The 19,532-nt window shown below is 39.5% G+C and overlaps 1 protein-coding gene across 4 annotated transcripts in view; it reads left to right on the top strand.

The window, feature by feature from the left end:
* The window catches only part of DCX (doublecortin), a 231,038-nt gene extending 214,411 nt beyond the window's left edge, over positions 1-16,627 (top strand). For all 4 annotated transcript variants that reach the window (XM_019660194.1, XM_019660192.1, XM_019660193.1 and 1 more), the window contains one exon: positions 8,346-16,627. In XM_019660194.1, the coding sequence (XP_019515739.1) occupies positions 8,346-8,402 (57 nt within the window). In that variant the 3' untranslated portion in view covers positions 8,403-16,627. The remainder of the gene's footprint in view (positions 1-8,345) is intronic.
* The last annotated feature ends 2,905 nt before the right edge of the window (positions 16,628-19,532 follow it).

Raw genomic sequence — 19,532 nt, 5'->3', positions numbered from 1 at the left:
TGGCCGCTCACGCTGGCTGCTGGCTACACACAGTAGCCCATGGCAACCCACTGCAGCAGGGGCTGCAGCCTACACCGTCACCGTCAACTCACGGCAGCCCAGCTCCAGGTTGAGCTGTTGTCCAGCATCTTAGCTGTGGAGGGCAGTGTCACTGGCCCTCATATGTGGGATCTGCACCGGAGCCCTCTGCCATCCCAAGACAGCTCTTAACCAACGTGCCACTCGGCCGACCCTTAAGTACATATATTTCTAGTTTACCATTTTAATTCACTTTTTACATTTTTACTAATTTTATTTTGAGTTTTCTTAGTGGTTGCCTTGGGAATTACAATCAATATCTTTTAAAATAAAAATTAGCTTCAAGTGTCCAAAACAACATAGTGATTAGACATTTATATTCCTCACAAAGTAATAACACCAATAATTATATTACCCGTCTCACACTGTACATAGTTATTAGAATATTAACTATTAATATATTCCCTATGCTGTACTATATCCCCATGACTATTTACAATCAACATCTTAATACAATCTTTTTTGAATTAATATCACCTTAATTTCAGTTGTATATAATTTTTTGCTATAGTATAGCACTATTCTTTTACCCCTCCCTTTGTGCTCTTGACAAACAAATTCCATTTTTATACAAAGTAAGTCCATTAACACATTTTTATGATTACTATTTCATGCAGTTGTCTTTTGAATTGGATAATAGAAGAAAAGAGTTACAAAAATAAATTTGTACCATCTTTTTTATTTATCAATGAATTTACATTTATGAATGTTCTTTATTTCTTATGTGAAGATTTATTACTGTCTGTTGTCCTTTCCTTTCTCCCTGAACAATTCTCTTTAGTATTTCTTGTAGGACATGTTTCTAGAGATGATTAATCTGTTTTTGTTTATCTGGGAATTGTCTTGATTTACCCTCCATTCTTAAAAAATAATTTTGCTAGATTTCTTTGAATGTCTTGATCCAATAAGTCTCCCAGCCTTTTCTGAGGGCTCTGTGTGTGTGCTTGGATATGATTTAAATGCTGTCATGCAGTTTACAACTTTTTCTTAGTGTTCAATTGCTGCATGCACAGGGCCTTAAAGCCAAACAATGGTGAAAGATTAGAGATTTTCAGGTCTTTTGTGAGACTACTCACAGTCCTGAATATGTGCCTGGCCTTAGAGATTACCAGGAATATGTTGGAGCTTTTCAAAGTCCCCTATAGATATTAATTCTCCAGCGTTTCCTTTTAAGATTTTGTGCAGGTTCATTTGCCCCAAATATTTCCCCCACCTCAGGCTGTCTGTGATTTTAAACAATTGCAACTAATGCTCCCTTAAAAAGCTGTTTGCAGTGAGTGTGCTCTGAGTTAGGTCAAATAAAGAAGAGCCCTACAAGTGGGAGTTTCCAGGGAGCTATCAGACATGTCAAAATGTGACAATTCTCTGGGAATGGGGCATTTTGGGGAGCTCCAAAACCCATTCTGCATCCTCCTGTGGCTGTTACAGTGCTGTTATTCAGAGACTGTACTGCTGAGGCTGTAAGTTTTCAAAGCTATAGTAGAGCTGGAGAGAGAGTAGCTTTGAAAACACCTCAAATCTTGGTGCTCTTACTGAGATTCATCCATTTTTCTTGAATAAGCTCTTTTTGGATTTTTGCAAGCCTTTAGTTAATTTTCAAAATTCTGAAAGTGTTGATTTTGACAGTTTTTCCAGAGTTACTGCATTTGTGTAAAATCATATTTTCAGAGTCTTTCTCCAACATTATGGAAGTGTAGAGCTCAAATATATTTTTTACTATGATCAATTTTCACTTTATTCAAGTACTGAAGAACTAAATCTCTTCAGAGATGCAACTCCATTTTATGCCACTTTGCAATTCCATTTTACAAGTTTTATTGCACTCTTTTTTTTAAATTAAAGTTTATTGGGGTGAAAATTGTTAGTAAAGTTACTTAGGTTACAAGTGTACAATTCTGTAATACATCATCGACATATCATATATTGCACTCTTATTATTTCCTCAGTCCTTTACTTGCTACCTGTTTGTCAGTTTTCTAAGGAATCTTGCTTGGTAGGTTAAAACAAAACAACATTGCCAAATGCTGCCTATGGCCTAGTTGTTTTTGGATTAACCCCTGATATAAAACAAAACAAAACAAAAAAAGTTTCTTATATTTTTAAAGGGTTGTAAAGGAAACAAAACTCAAAGAAACAAGACTGTGTCAGAGACCGTATGTGACCAGCAAAGAGAGCCTAAAATATTTACTATCTAGCCCTTTACAGAAGAACTGTGCCAACCCCTGAGTTACATTGAAAAGATGGTGAGAAGTGAGTCTGTTTGTTGTAGTTGCCTTTATTGTTGTTGCTTTTTAAAGGATTCAATATTCCCTTAAGAGTTCCAAATAATAGTCTCTGTTCTAGAAGAGACCTTACTGATTATCCACTCCAATATCTATGTTTTCTTGATGAAGAAACCAAGACTCTGTGTGGTGAACACACAGTGTGAGATATAGATGATGTCTTACAGAATTGTACACTTGAAACCTATCTAATTTTACTATCCATTGTCACCCCAATACATTTTAATTAAAAAATAAAGAAACCAAGGGCAACCAAGATGGCACAGTCAGTAAACACTGTGTTTACCTTCTCTCACAACCAGATCAAAATTACAACTAAACTACAAAACAACCATTATTGAGAATCACATAAAATCAAGCTGAAATGAAGCCTTCCAACTAAGAACTTGCAAAAGAAGCCACCTCCAGACTGGTAGGAAGGTCAGAGATGCAGCATGGGCTGGTCCCACAGCTGAGTGTGACTATTAAAGATTGGAAGGACTATTTTGACTGTGTAGTGGGGTCCCCCATTCCCTAAAAGAGCGAGAGATAACAGCCTCATCCCAGCCCAGAGTTCCAGGGCCAGGCAGAGAAGTCCCCATAATTTTTGGTTATGAAAATCAGTGGAGATTGTGACTGAGTGAGACAGTGTGGCTGCACTCACAGGCGCTCCTCTTAAAGAGACTGCACACGGACTTACCCACCAGTGGAATCAGCATCACTCGCTCTGAGATCCAGCGCTGGGGCAGCACCTAGAAAGGCAGCAGGAACAAATGGTGGGGAATTGAGTTCTCTGGCTTGTGACGGGGCCTGGATGGAGAAGCAGGTGGAGGCCATTGTTTCTTTGTTGAGCCCGCCCGCTTCCTGGCGTGTGAACACAGGCGGTCGCCATTTTTGAATCTCCGCCATTAGTTCACCAAGCTCTGGTGATTTGAGACCCGGCCCCACCCAACTTTCGGGCACACCCAGGCTGCTTTCAGTGGCTGTTTAATGCAGAACACTTGCCTTGGCTCAAGATGCGCTTTTCTAGGATCTCTCAAAGGTTCACAGAACCCAGACAAGCAGCATCTGGCTTAAGCATGTCCTGTACCTCTGGCTGAGCAGCACTAATCCGGCACTAGCGGCAGCCGGCCTTGGTTCATGGCTTGGCCACTCAATGCTCTTCCAAGAACAGCATGGGTGGCAGCCATCTGAGGATTTCTTTCTGGCTCCCGCTAGGTGGCCCCAAGTGGGGCACAGGCTGTGGCTGAACTTGACTTACAACAGGTCCTGTCCAAGGTGGTCCTGGGGCTGGTGCCCACAGTGGTCAGCTTCAAAATGAGCTGGAGCATCACCCAGCTGCCTCCAAGTATGACACACCCAAGGGGAGGATTGGGCAGACACCAGAGTCCTTCTCAGGCAGAACCTGCTCTGTAGGATCAGCCCCTGCACAACTCTTCGACTGTATTCAATGCCAGTCCTCACAATGAGTGAGCGCAAGGGTTATTGCCTCCCATTGATGTGCAATTATCAACCAAGGCTCAACTACAAGAGGAGGGCACACACAACCCACACAAGGGACACACCTGGAGCATGTGGCTCAGGTGACCAGAAAGACTGTGCCACTGAACCCCACAGCACAGTTACTGCATAAGGCAACTCTGCTAAGACCAGAAGACACCAAACCTACCTAATACATAGAAACAAACACAGGGAGGCAGCCAAAATGGGGAGACAAAGAAACATGCCCCAAATTAAAGAACAGAACAAAGCTCCAGAAAAAGAACTAAGCAAAATAGAGATAAGTAATCTATCAGATGCAGTTCCAATCACTGGTCATAAGAATGCTCAATGATCTCAGGGAGAACTTCAACAGAGAGATAGGAAACATGCAAATGGAGATGGAAACCATAAAAAAGAACCAGTCAGAAATACAGGATACAATAATGGAAATGAAGAATATATTACAGCAAATCAACAGTAGATTAGATGAAGCAGAGGAGCCAACCAGTGAAGTGGAAGATAAGGTAGCAGAAAACATCTAACCAGAACAGCAAAAAAAAAAAATCCAAAAAATTGAGGAGAGTATAAGGGGCCTCTGGGACAATATCAAGCATACCAACATTGGCATTATAGGGGTACCAGAAGAAGAAGAGAGAGCGCAAGGAATTGAAAACCTATTTGAAGAAATAATGACAGAAATCTTCTCTAACCTGGTGAAAGAAATTGACATACAAGCCCAGGAAGCACAGAGAGTCCCAAACAATATAAACCCAAAGAGGCCAACACCAAGACAAATACCAAGACAAGTCAAAGGTTATACAAACAGAGAATCTTAAAAGCAGCAAGAGAAAAGAAGTTAGTTACCTACAAGGGAGCCCCCATAAGACTGGCAGCTGATTTCTCAAAAGAAACTTTGCAGGCAAGAAGGGAGTGGCAGGAAACATTCCAAGTGATGTACAACCAAGATTGCTCTACCCATCAAGACTGTCATTTAGAATTGAAGGACAGATAAGGAGCTTCCCAGACAAGAACAAGCTGAAGCAGTTCATCACCACTAAACCAGTATTACAAGGACTTTCAGAGGGACTTGTTTAAGATGGGAGTGGGGATAAGGATGGGTGAAAGGGGAAGGAATTAAGAACAAATTGGTTGTTATACAGTAGTCATGGGGATGTAGGGTATAGCATAAGGAATACATTCAACAATATTGTAATAACTAGGTATCATGCCAGATGGGTACTAGATCTATAAGGGTGATAGATGAGATTGGGGTTGGGGGCAGGGTGAAAAAGGTGAAGATGCTAAGAAATATAAATTGATAGTTAATACAATATGAAGAATAATCAACAATGTTGTAAAGGTCATGTAAGGTGCCAGTTGGGCACTGGACTTATCAGGGAAATCATGCCATAGACTGTGTAGATGCCTGACCAATGCGCTGTAAACCTGAAGGTGAAGTAGAAAATATTGAATGTCAACTAGAACTAAATATATGGGTATATAGTCACAGGATGTGGAGGACAGCATAGGGAAGAAATAGCTATATAAAATGTCAGAGGGGTAGTAGCTTGGGGGTGGGTTCTCACTTTATGAGGTGTTTAAATGTCTAATTATTATGTTGCTTTGCACACCTGAAACTAATAATGAAAAAAAGAAACCAAGACTCAAAAGACTTGTTCAGTGTCACAGTACTAATTAACCAGAATTAAAACCTCATGTTTCTGAATATACTTTACTCCTCTTTCAATTCTAAGCCGCCTAAAACCTTTACTGTCCCTCTGTCCAAGCAAAAAGCATTCCCAATGTTAGATATATAAGTCCCTCTCCACCCCATTTTTGTCCCTATTGCTCATCTTCACTTTTTCATCTACACCAAGGAAAAGCTGTATTCTCTGTTTTTCTTAGAAAGTCCTCTACTGAAGTTCTCTGTTTCCATTTTACCATAGTAGATCTCTTAAATAACTACAGAATTGACCCTAACTCTTCTAGTTCCCTTTAGTATCTTGCTGATAACATGAATGAAAACAGTCATTTTCAAACCACTTCATTTGGAGATGGGTGAGATTCTGCCTTCCCCATGTCTGGTTCAACCAGTACAACTACTGTTTTATTTATTTCATGTATTGGTTTTCCAAGCAAATTTCATTTGAATAGAAGATTTAAAAGGAGAAGAGAGAGATTGAGAGAGAAAGACATATTTGAAAATCACTGATTTAGACAATGCATGAAGTAAGTCCAAGAGGAATCACAAGGCTCCCCAAATAGAGCTCTGGGAACAATGGGGAAAACAAATGCCATTTCATCACCCCTGTTTCCTCAAGACAATAGACCAGGTTCGGTGCAGTATTGGAGCGATAAATCCTAATTCCTAGAAATGGAAACATCAAGAAATAAGTTGGAAGTAGGTAGATGGGGTATATTTTCTAGGTTAGGCATTTGTTCAAGGCCTAGAAATTCTCTCGGAGCCTGAAATGAACCTACATATATAATCACAACTGATTTTTGACAAAGGTGCAAAATGTTCTTCAGTCAATGAAGAAAAGGTAGCCTTTTCCATAATTGATGCTAGTGCAATTGGATAATCATAAATAAATAAATAAATAAATATGATCCCTAACCTAAATTTTATGTCTTATGCAAAAATTAACTCAAAAATGGATTATAGATGTAAAATATAAAACATTATAAAGGAAACATAGGAGAAATCTTCTGATCTTCTGCAAGGCAAATAATTCTTAGATTTGACAACAAAAGCACAATCCATAAAAGAAAAAAAAAAAGATAAATTGGGATTCACCAAAATTAAAAACTTTTGCTCTGTGAAAGACCAAGCAAAGGATATGAAAAGACAAACTACAGACTGAGAGAAAATATTTGCAAGCCACATATCTAACCAAAGACATATATAAAATATAAAAATAATCCCTCTCCTGGGTATCTACTTAAAAAATCTGAAAACATTTATCAGTAAAGATATATGTGCTCTGATGTTTATTGTGGCTGTATTTCCGTGCCCAAGACATGGAAACAACCAAAGTGTTCTTCAATAGGTGAATGAAAGAAGATGTAGTATATATACACAATGGGATACTATTCTGCCAAGAGAAAAAAAAAGATGAAATAGTGCCATTTGCAACAACATGGATGGGTCTTGAGATTATTATGCTAAGCAAAATAAATCAGAAAAAGTCAAGAACCATATGATTTCACTGATATGTGGTATATAAAACTAAAAACTACAAAGGAACAAGACAAACAAATGAAGAAACAAAAATTCATAGACACAGGCAACAGTTTAGTGGTTACCAGAGGGTAAGGAGGGTGGGGGATGGCAGATGAGGGTAAGGGGGGTGGGGGGATGGTAGATGAAGCTAAAGGGATCAAATATATAGTAAAGGAAGGACAACTGCCTCTGGCTGGTGAACATACAATGTGATATATAGATGATGTATTACAGAATTGTACACCTGACACCCATGTAACTTTACTATCAATTGTCACCCCAATAAAATTTAATTAAAAATAGTAATAAAAATGTAAGAAAATAACTTAAATCTTAACAGTAAGAAAAAATCCAATTAGAAAATGAACAAAGGATATGAAGATACATTTCACTGAGAGGGAATTACAGATATCAACTATGCACATGAAAAGAAATTTAACACCATTAGCCATCAGGGAGATACAAATTAAAACCTGCAATGAGATACCAATACAAACCCACAAAAATGGATAAAATAAAAAGTAGTGAAAACATCAAATACTGATGAGGATGTAGATAAACTGGATCACTAATACTTTTCTGGTGAGAAGGTAAATGGTAGAGCCATTCTGGAAAACAATAGCACAGTCCTTGCAAAACTGAACATGCAATTACCATATGATTCAGCTGTTATGCCCTTGAGCATTTATCCCAGAGAAATGAAAACATACTGACACAAAAACCTGCACATGAATGTTCATAGCAGCTTTACTTGCAATAGCCCCGAACTAGAATCACCCCACATGCCCTTCAGTGGGTGAAGGTTACATTCTATATGATTCCATTCATATAATATTCTTGAAATGTCAAAATTACAGAGATGGCAAAGATTTTTGGTTACCAGAGCTTAGGGATGGGGGAGGGGTAGATGTTGCTATAAAGGCATAGCATGAGGGAGCCCTTTGGTGAGGATGCAGTTCTGTATCTCGACTGGTGATGATTACACAAATATATACATGTGGTAAATCTGCATGGGAGTACTACTACTACAACACACACACACACACACACACACACACACACACACACACGCGAGTAAATGGAAAACTTCAAAATGTTACCGTTGAGAGAAATTGAATGAAGAGTGCATTGGTACAAGTATACCTCTCTGTACTTCAACTTCCTGTGAATCTATAATTATTTCAAACTAAAATTAGAGAAAATATTAATTGAAAAATAAAAGCAGTCATATGATCATGCCCATTTCAGAGCCCAAGTTGCTAAGAAAAGGAGAGATAACTTTTTCTATTATCTTCTTATAGGACCTGTACCTGCCTCTGTCTTTGGATGACTCAGACTCACTTGGTGATTCCATGTGAAGAAGAAGAGAGTGTTCAGAGTCCAGAGTACAAATCCAAGCTTACTGTTACAATAGGGCACTTTTGCTCAAGTGTTCAACAGGGCTATCAGTGCTTTCAAGTTTTTATTTCTTTGTTGTTGTTATTATTTAAAAAAAACACACTGTAATATGTTGGGTTTATTTTCCTGTGATTTCTCCTCTGGGCCACTGATCGATCCACAGTTACCATTATAAGAGATAGATTGATAACCATCCTTTGGGGTAACTTTCCAAGGATGCAAAATGTGATAGCCCATGACCTTTCTATTGAATACTTAGGCATTTGCATTATTTTCTGTCTCACTTTGCTCATATACAAGAGCCTTCCTTTTGTAGAGGGTTGTTTACATACCTAACACTTAAAATGTGTGTGGGAAAAAATCGTTGGCAAATCCGAGAGTGACAAAAACAAGTACCCCTTGACTCCCAATCTCGAGAATCCTGGAAGATCCTGGGAGGATGACAAGGCAACTCCCTGATCTTGCGCTTCACTCCTGATGGAACCCCCTGTTTGTTGTCTAGCATCAATTCTGGCTGTCCCTGGGGAAAAACACCAGCAACTTATAATTCTGACACTAGACACTTAGGGACCTGCTACAGGGCTGGATACAAGAGACTAGGCAGAATTGGGAAACACTGTAGGCATCTCAGTAGAGTTTATAAAGCACAGTGAATTCCTTGTCAACTCTTCCACTGGGGCAATTTAGAACCAATAAGCAATTAATAGAGTTGGGGGTGAGGGGCTCTATATAGCTGATTCCTCTAGGAGGCTGTCTAACATAGCAAATTATTACACAAAGTGTATGGTATCCATCTATCTCTGTTCTATTGAATGCCTTGTAAACAGCCAACACTGAAAACACTGTGAGAATTTGTTTTCAGGTCTGTTACCTTTCGGTCGCTTTTTATAGCAAGAAACCAATATCCTTTTTATAAAACCTTGTGTCTGTATTTCAGGAGCAAACTCTTCAGGCTCCTTTTTTATAAACTGGTGATTTTTCTTTTGTTTAAAAAAACACATGCAGAAAATTTATCAAAAAAAATGCAGAATAACATAGTTTAGAAATCATGCTGTCACTGCCAAACAGAAACCTCCAGGAGAAAACAAAATAAATAGCAGAGGGCAATTCAATAGAATCAGTCTTTTGATAACTTTTTAACAGTTATGCTTACATTAATAATTTCAACGTGGACCAGACATTCTAATTATATTTTAAATGAAATGTTATGGCATATTTTAAGCAACTCTTTTTATCTATAATCCTGATATTTCATACTGAAGCCAAAGAAACCTTTCTTTTGTCTTTAACACTAGAATGGGTTTCTCTTTGCTAAGGACTGATCATTTGAAGTAATTATCAGTCTTTGAGGTACAGGTTCATAACACTACTTTTTGTCTGTAATCATAGCCCATAATGGCAAAGACAACTAAATTTAAGTGAAAGCCATGCATGCCAATTCTGTGTTTGCTTTTAACAGATATGAAATTTTCCTTATTTCTTTGTAATTGTGCAGATAGTTGGAAAGGTGCAGCATTTGAAGCCAAGTTGCTTCTTGGCTATTGAATGACTTGCAGCGTTCCTCTACTTTAATAGGAATGAGCTTTCTGTGTGTGTGTGTGTGTGTGTGTGTGTGTGTGTGTGTGTCTGTGCGTGTGTGCACGCGCAGAGACACACACAACCACTTTATAATTAGGAGATACTACAGGATACTCCAACATGGATCAGTGGCAACTTGGTGGCATTGCTGATGAGCACTGTGTGGGAGGGAATTCAGTGGTGGAAAAGGGTAGTTCAGATGCCCTTAGACAAGCTTCAGATGACCTCAGCTACAAGAGGCATTTTTGGTTTAAGAAAAGTCCAGATGGTGGTAGTACTAATTCCTGGTTAAACTGGTCATTGAAGAACCCCCAAATATGATAATCTCTTTTTGCCCCTCCCCTCTATTTGTAGGTTTCTTAGAAACCATTAAGAAGCCAATTTTACTAACTCCTTTACTTCTTCCAAAAAGCTCAAGGTTTTCTTAGTGCCTCCCAGAACAATTTGTAGTTAACTGGGAAAAATTGGTGCTTGAGATGGGTGGTGGTGTAGAGAGTGGTAGGAGGTCTATTTCTAAACTTCAGGTCAGACCCCCAAAGATGTCACCCTTTCTCTAGATGTTTCTCTAGATCTCATTTAGTCCAATTCCTTCAATCAAAGATGAAATGGAGGCCAAGGCAGCTAAATGACCTGCTGGAAGGAGCGAGCCAAGAGGAGGAATTGAGATTTCCTCATGTCCAGGCCCTGTGCTACTTCTTTGAGTGTTTTCTTGCTTGTGGCATATGCACTGTTAGGAAATACTAAATGGTTATGTTTTCTTTAGAATAATTTTTGAACCAACAATCTCCTATAATAATAGTAGATTTTCTATCTTTCTTGTAATAAATTATACGAAAATATTTCTGTACTGCCACATCAGGAAGACTTGGTATAGTTCAAAATTCAAGCTTTTAGTAATTGCATTTTAAATTGGCCCATTTTCAAGGCAAAAAAGAAACATTTTATAACTGAACGCCTTTACCCATCATTCATTCCCAATTTTACCCAATCCAGTTTTACCACTAAATTCCCATTGTGTTACCTTCTGCATAGTTAGAAAATATCGTCATTCAGCAAACACTTGCCTCTACTCCCCCCATTATTTCTCCCTTTTTCACACACACATACAAACACACACTCAATTGATCTGTTGCTTATTCCTACCTCCTGATTTTTCTTCCTTACAGAAATAGAAATAGGGACCAAGAAGGGGAAAATGTATATATGGGGTCTGGGCTGAACAACTTCATAAGTAGTTTTAACTAGGGGTAAATAGAGAGAAAACTTCCTTTTCAGTTTGGAAAGGATAACCATTAGCATGACTCCTTTTTGTTCTTACAGACTTCACTATTAACCTAGATTGAATCATAGAGTTTTCTAGCTGGAAGGAATTTTAAGATCACATCATCTACTCCAAATTTTCCTCATTTTCAGGCCAGGAATGGAAAGGCAGAGGTAAAGTAATTTCCCCAAGGTCACACAGCTGGCTAGAGGCAAGTTTGGGATTAGAACCCACATCTCTTGGCTCTTATTCCAGGGTCTTTTCCCACTGAACTGTATTGCCTTCTACTAGGCTCCTGAGAATTCCTTCCCAGGGTCATATTGCATCTTGGAGTCATATTCTGCTGCCCTGATCTCAGCGGGAAATTCACCCAGCAACCTAATACAGCTTTTTATCCCTGTATTCTCATGCTTCCCATCCACATGGACTGCAGATGTCTGCAAAGAGAAGGAAGCACTGAAGACCAACAGGAGCAATGAGGTCCCTGACCTTATGCATCCAACACAGGGGATCACTGCCCTACCTTGAGAAGCCCTCAGAACAGCTCCCTGAGCTCCTGCCCTGCCCAAATAGGATATAGGAAGGCTGATTTTCCTAGACAGCTCACCTCATCTCATCTCATACTGGTTGGTCTTCATAGATTGAGGGAAATGTTTTTAGAGCATGGAAAGGAAGAAAAGAAAAGGGAACAATAGCTTTGCTCATCCTGACTTTCTGAGATAGCCTTCATTTTTTTTTCATTTTTTAAATGAGTGTGGCTAACATTTGCTGGCAATGATTTCTTTTAAATATGGAGGTGAGGCTACTTAAAGAAAATAACCTGGTCTTTCTGTGGTTATCCTCATCAACAATGTTCCCATATCCTTCCTGCCATAATAGGGACAATTTCCAAGTATAACCAAGGGGCTGTGTGACTAAAATGTACCCTAGCCTATGTTAAAAATTGGCACTTTGTATTTGCACTAAAATAGTAAGTATGTGCTCTACACACCATACTCATCATGATCCTTTGGCCTTCCATGGCAGTAATGAGGTCAACAAGTTCTGAACACATACTTTTCCTCACAGCAAGCCTCTTCCTGGGAACTAAAGGGTATTTATTAGTTCAGTTCCAAGAGACCTCCTTCCAGGCTGACCCCACTACTCAGGAAATTCTCTCTCATTCTTGCTTCTCCTCCCTAATCCAAAATAACCAAGGAGACTTAAAGTGGATGTGTAAGCTATCTGAAGAAGGCAAGAAAAAGGGGTCTGAGTCCTAGGTCCTTCTTTGAATTAACCAGCCCAAGTCTTAGAGCAACAATCCAGTGCTTGCCTTGGAAAATATTGTGTCTACTTCCTTAGTCCTTTCAATATTCTGGATGGACATGCTCCCAATCTCCCTCAGATTTGGTTCTCAATTAAAAAAACAAACAAACATGTCTTCCTTGGACAATGGAACAAGCCTTCCCATGTCCCCAAAATGAGCTCTAAGCACACTGATGAGAATGTTTTCAAAAACCAGCCCACCTCCGAAATATCTATGCTGAGACTTACCCAGACAGATGCACTGGGACAGTAGGGTTTGAATGACCTCATCCACTGTCCAGTTTGCTATGGAAATAAAAACAAAAAACAAGGAAATTAGAACCTGTCCTTGGCCACATGGGGTCACTTGGACTTCCAAGGCCAGGCCTCACTCATGCATTGCCTTCATTGCATTAAGAGATTTAGCTCTTAGATCTAGGCTGATTTCCTAAGTAAACGATCAGTGTTTTGAAGCTTATCTGGAATGGGGGAGGGGTTAGAGTCCTATGTTTAGGGACCTGGGATCTAGAGAGAATAAAGGCCCAGCCATTGATAGGCCAGAAGTGATCTGAGACCTCTTGTGTACAATGAAGCCTTGCAATTGCTGGTCTTCCTGGGTTTTTCTCCTGGTATGGAACTTCAAAGGTGTCACACTTCTGCCTCTGTACCGAGACGGGGACGCCATATATAACCTTGTCTACTGTTCTGATTCCATGGATGATTTCTTCTTCCTTACAAGTGTTACCACCTGGAGCAAGGATACTGCATTGATCCCTCATGTCTACCTTTTGGCTGGAGGGGCATCTCCAACAGGTTCTCTAGCTATTGTTCATCCAGACCCAGTCTAGTGCTGTTAACACTCAGTGAATTGTCCTTAATCATAGCTAAAAGCTGTGGTTCTAGACCATGACAACACCGGTCATTTCTTTAAAAATTAATTCCCAATTTTATTGTTCCTCTGGCTTACAGATCTCACTTCTCTAGTAGGTAAAAGGCTGGAGGTTCTTGTCACACAGTAGCTAAGTCATGTGTGTGGGAAGGAAATGCATTTCTAAACTGACAGAGCACTGAATGCAATGGGCAATCTACTATGGTCTGGGACTGTCAACAGCTTCTCCTAGCCCCTTCCACTTTTTCTTTTCAGAGACTAAAAGGCTCTCTATCAGCCTTTATTTTAGTAAACCTGGTTAAAGAATTTTGTCCCTCTTATCTCTTCAGGAAAAAAATGACTTCTTCCTCTGTCTCCCCAACCCGGGTCCTCAAAGATCTACTGTGATTTTTATACCCAGCCTCTCAATGCTGGTGTTGCTTCCTGCTTATTTCCCATTAAGGATCCATGCAGACCTCCCACTTTGGCCTAGGTAGTGTGACACTGATTATCATATGACAAGACTCTTGAAGCCCCCTTCCAACTACCTAATTTGTATCTCTTAGTTTATAGGCTTCAACCTCTTCTGGAATCAGAGGCAATCTTGCCTTACCTTGGGTGCCAGGGGTAGGAAAATATAGAATTCCCTTTGGAAATTAAGGCATCTTTCTGCTCCTGATTAGAAAGACAGGCTAGTAGGCAAGGTCAGATGGCACAGCCTAAGTCAGAGAAAATACCTTGTCAATTAAGGCAAAAACAGGCATTGGGACTTCTCATTTCTGGGTTAATAACCTGAGGAAATCAATGGGTTTTTGCCACTCTCTACCTCCACCGCATGTCTCTTTGCTTTCTCTCTCTAGTTCAGTGTTTTATTTTAGTTTTATTCTCTATGTTACCACTCTCTGTTTCCACAATACACACATCCATCCTTTGTCTTTTGAATTTTGTTTTTTCCTTACTCCTCATCTAGCCATTGGGTATATGTCTTTCTTAACCCTGTGATTTCACCTTGGTGATGAGAATTATTTCCCTACTCAGCCAGCTCTGATCCTGCCCAAATCTAGTCAGAAGAATGTTGGTGAGAATAATCCAAACCTGGCCCTTTCTTCTTCTCCACTTTTAGTTGTAATTCCCTAAAGCAGATCCACACAAGCTGTTTCCTTATAGCTCATGTATCTTTGGGTCTTTGCCTTCCAAGCACTGTACAGAATACTTTGTGATTATTTTTTTGGTCTTCTATTTTGTGGAGCAGTTAAGTGTGCTCAGAGAAATAATCAGCTGAACAGAAAAATCCACCCATGGATTCATATCAACTAAACACTCTTAATTAATTTTGCCTAATTTGCTTACAGTTTGAAAAGCTGCAATATAATATAATGAGAGACCACAGGTAATTTCTCCTGTCATTTGGTTTGGTTGGGTGGTGGTGTTGGGTAAGAGAACAATTTGTTTATAAAGTTTTACCAATATACATTAAGTTCTGTATAGCAATCTATGTTTTGGGCTGGCCAAGTTCTGAATTTTTTTTAGCTAAACTTATAGGCAATTGGAGTTTATTTAAATGAAAAGTGTATTTAACAAATCCATACCATAAAAAGAAACATTCGCTTAATTGAAATGTATTTTTCCTTTTGTTACTAAATTAACCTAAATATTTACAGTTGATACCGACTGCTCATGATCCTATTAAGGTAGTCCATATAAAACTAACTAATAGACTTAAAGAAGCCAGCCTGTAGGTGCTAATTTATTTAACAGGATGCACAGCCCTTGGGAATGTCACTGTTTGGCAATACGATATGGAATGCCCTTTCCAATGCCATTTCTTTACAAGTTCTCTTAATGGGATTTGAGCAAGTAAGAGGTTATATCAAAATGTCTTCAATGTATGGTTCTGTAATATATTGCAGCTTGAAGCCAATGATGCTTTATGACTTGTATACAACTAACACATGTTTTGATTGAATTTTGCATTTCTCATGAGTGGTAAGTTCTTTAAAACATATTTTGGTCACCTTTTTCTGCCATTAAACTTGTACAGAAAACGGTTTTATGGCCATTTTCAAAGGGATAAAGTTTAAATTGGAAACAGCCCACCCTTTCTGTCCTATAGCTGTAGTTAGAACTCAGTAACTGTAGCAAAACAGCTGTAATTGGTGGTTGTAGTGTTAGAGGCGTTAGCTTGCTAGTGACTAGCTTTGGAGAGTAAATGCATGGTATTGTACATCACATTTCTTAAATAACTCATTTTAATCTCTGAAAAGAATATATTCTTCCTTGTGTTCCCTCCTCCCTCCCTTGTCCTCTCCCTCTCCCTGCTCCCAGGTGTCTTTACAGTTGTAAATAACTGATTTGAAGGCCAATAACTTTTGCCAAGTAAAGTCAGAAAAGAACAAACAAATAAAAAAAGGGGGGCAAAACATTTCTCAGCAGTTATTGACCATGTCTCAAGGAATGGCGTTGTGATCAAAGACTAAACTCTCCTTTGCATAAAACTTAGTGGCAAATTGGGAGTGCAATTGGCCATTTGATTACATTGCAGAATTGAATAGTTCTCAGAATCACATATAAACAAGGTGACAGCAGAAAATGATGTTCCTTATCCTTGCAGGAGTTTTGAAGTCTCTGCTTGACCAATGACAAATAATTATTTTTTAAAAAGAAAAGAAAAACAGAGAAAGACAACAGATATTTAGGAATTTTTAGCTGCCCCTTTAGAATACTTACAGCCAGAAAAGTCAAGGACATGGGTTTACATTCATTGCTGTTGGTTTCCTAGACATGCCTGGCCCTCCCTTAAACTGTGATTCAAAAGCGATGTTCCCAGAACGCATTCTAATTTTTGGTGTGCTGTTCCCACTTGGATTGGTAGGTTTGGTGAGGCCCATGTAAAGCAGCTGGAGCAGACACTTTTCATCTTCTGTGCCTGTTAATCTCCCTCTCCCTCCCTTCACAATTTGATGAGGGCTTTCTTTGGTCAGAGTACTTCAAAGTCTAGAGAAGATCCCCATGTGTGTAGCGTGTTGTGAACTATGAATGTTGTGGATTCACAGCATTCGATACCGGGCAGCCAAAGAGCTGCTCTTGCAATCATTTTGGCTCTCAAGCTCTGTTCTTCATCTCATTCTCATTTCTGTGTACATTTGCAAGATGTGTGTAATGTCATTTTCCAAAAATAAAATTTGATTTCAATATTTCTGGCTGACATTCTTTCTTTTTAAGCATTGAACCAATGATCAAATAACCACAAAATGTCCGAACTGGCAGAAACTTAGACAATATTTTGTCCAACGCTTAATTCTATAGATGAAGAAGCTGAGGATCAATGTATGATGGAAACACCATAATTAATAGCACAGCACATTTGCAACATATAAGATCTTGGATCTCCCTTCCATAGTTGAGCAGAAATCCAATTACCTCTTTTTACTTATAAGATGCTTTGGCTAAGCTCAGTCTGTGCCATCAGAATAGGTGGTCACGTATAGTACTGTGTTTTCAGAGGTCCAAGAAAGGCTCCATGGGTTCCTCAAAAATACTTTTACTTGCTGCCTGTAATTCCTTTGATAGTGTGCCAGTTCTTCCTCCATAGGTCAATGGTACAACCACTCTTTGGGAGAAGGAACTCCTAAATATCTTATTCACCATCAGACATAAGTGACTAATTAAATGTTTTTGTCAGATAAGGTTTTATTAACAGGGAGAACACAAGGCACTGGGCTTGTGCAGAGGTTGATGGAAATGGGTGGAGGACAGGGGACTGAAGAAGGAGGCTGAGCTCTTGGAAATCTGTTTGATCAACCTCACAATGAAGGCCAACACTAGAGCTTCCACCTAACCTGTGTTTCAAGAAGCAAAGATGTCAGCATCCTGGGTGTTTCCAAGGACTGAGATGATTAGGGATGCTTCCTCCATACCCCCATGACCATCACTCTGGTGGAGACAAAGAAAGTAGATAGAGGTGAAACTTCTTAGTGTTCCTAATGCAAAGAAAAGCTAGATACAACAACCAGACTGACCAGGCCAGTCTTCATCCCCACTATCATCAGGCCTTCCTCATTGCTGTTTTCTAATGATACCACTTTCTTTTACCTTGGTCTATCTTGGTCTCGACTGCAAGCAAAATATTTCTAAAAGATTGTTTTGACTGTGTCAGTCCTCCAACCAGGAACTTATGACAGCTGTCTATTGCCCATCAGATCAAATCTAACTCCTCTTTATTGTTTTTGTTAAGAAATCTCTGGAGCGCTAATTATGTTCCAGGTACCTTTGGGTCTCCAAGAGTTCCAGCCTAGTGAAATCAGACCTATAAATAAATGAGTCCAGTGCAAAGGAGCAAGTGCTATGGAAACTCCAATGTTGGGTCAATTAATGTCCCAGGATGACGAAGGTCAGGAAAACATCACAGAACTGAAAGTATTTGGGAAATGATTAAGAGTTTTCCAGGTGGGCAGAGAGCATTCTAACTAAGCAGATGGAATACCAGAGGAAATGGCAGAAAAAGCAAGGACCTCTTTGAGAATTGAAAATTACCTGAGGTGGCAAGGTTATATAGGCCCAGCACACAGGGTTCTGGGAGGAAAACAGAAATGCATAGTCTGGAATTATAGTTTGGGTGGTTTAGACCAGTGGTTTCTCTCTCCCAGTCTCCCTTCTTCCATCTTTCTTCCTCAGCCCCTTTACTTTTCTCCTCCCCATCCCCTTCTCTTTTCTCTCTTTTTATGATTTAATTCTTTTAACAGCTGCTACTGAAAGCCTCCTATACCTCAGGCCCTGCACTAAAGACCTGGGGATACAGAAATAAAACATGGTTTCTGCCTTCAAGGTACTCACACTGCAGAACAGTGCATCAGCACCAACTAGGAACTTGTCAGAAATGCAAATCCTTGGGTCACACTTCACATACTACATCAGAAACTCTGGGAGTGGAAACCAGTAATTCTTGTTTTAACAAGCCGTCCAGTGGATTCTAAGGCTTTCCCTAGTTTGAGGACCTCTGCTCTTATGAATTCCAATTCCTTTTCCCCAGGACTCAGTGAGGACATACGTAGTGTATATGATTTCATGGGCCATTAGAATTGGAGTTTGCACCTTGCCCAAGAGAACAAAGACTCGAGAAGCTGTTAATTCTGGCAAAATCTCTATATATTTAGTTTTCTGAACAAAGACTGCCTTTTCAAGCTTGACAGCAAAACTTGCATAGGTAGATACATACTGAGAATGAGTATGTGCAGCTGCTGCAAGTGTCAAGATGGGGACATGAGGAGATCCTGAGTTGAGGCCAGAGAGGCAGTAGAAAGGAAAGATGGGGGAAAGGAGCTGTTGATATAGAAGCGACAGGGTTTGGACAGCCTGGATGTACGGAAGAAATGTAAAAGAAGGAAAACTCCAACTTGACTTAAGCAATTTAGTCTTAGCTTTTCCTCTCCCCAGACATGGTCCTCTGTTATGGACAGTTCAGTAGCCTCCCTCATATCCACTTCCTCCCCTGACTTGGGCCCTGGCTCTGGAATGCTCATTCACACTTCACTCTTGTTGACAGAGTCTACCCTTCTTTCCCTGCCCAGAAAAATACACTCTGAATGTCCTTCCACCTTCTTCCCACCTGTCTAAATCTCAGATGCAGCCAAAAGCTACCAGCAACGGAACTTAAGGCATATTTATAAGAAAAATAAACCCAAACATGGAGGAAAAACTGCAACTTTCTACCCTGAACTTTCCAGAGCAGTCCTGATCTTATGTATTTTTTTCCCTTTTCCAAAAAAAAAAGGTTATTTGTTAAACATATAACTAAATGTAATTTCACTTTTAGACCTTTCTTTAAAATTTTATATAAATACACTCATAAATTAGAAAACATTCCTTGTCAGGACACACATCTGAACTGAGAGTATGGAAAATATAATTCCTTTCCGGGAGAGGCTTTCCCTAGGTTTCCTAGTCAACTTATCTGGCCTAGTCTCCTTGATCTCCTTGCTACTGTGGGAGAGACTCTGCCTCTTCTATCTCTAATCCTGCCTTTTCAGTACTCCAAGAGGGTCTTTCAGATACTCTGATTATACCAAGCCTGATTGCTTTAAGGAGATAGTCTTTTTTTTT

The sequence above is a fragment of the Hipposideros armiger genome, unplaced genomic scaffold, assembly GCF_001890085.2.
Source record: "Hipposideros armiger isolate ML-2016 unplaced genomic scaffold, ASM189008v1 scaffold_314, whole genome shotgun sequence".
NCBI lineage: Eukaryota > Metazoa > Chordata > Mammalia > Chiroptera > Hipposideridae > Hipposideros > Hipposideros armiger.
The sequence above is the reverse complement of the archived record's forward strand: the minus strand, read 5'-3'. Positions and strand labels throughout refer to the sequence as shown.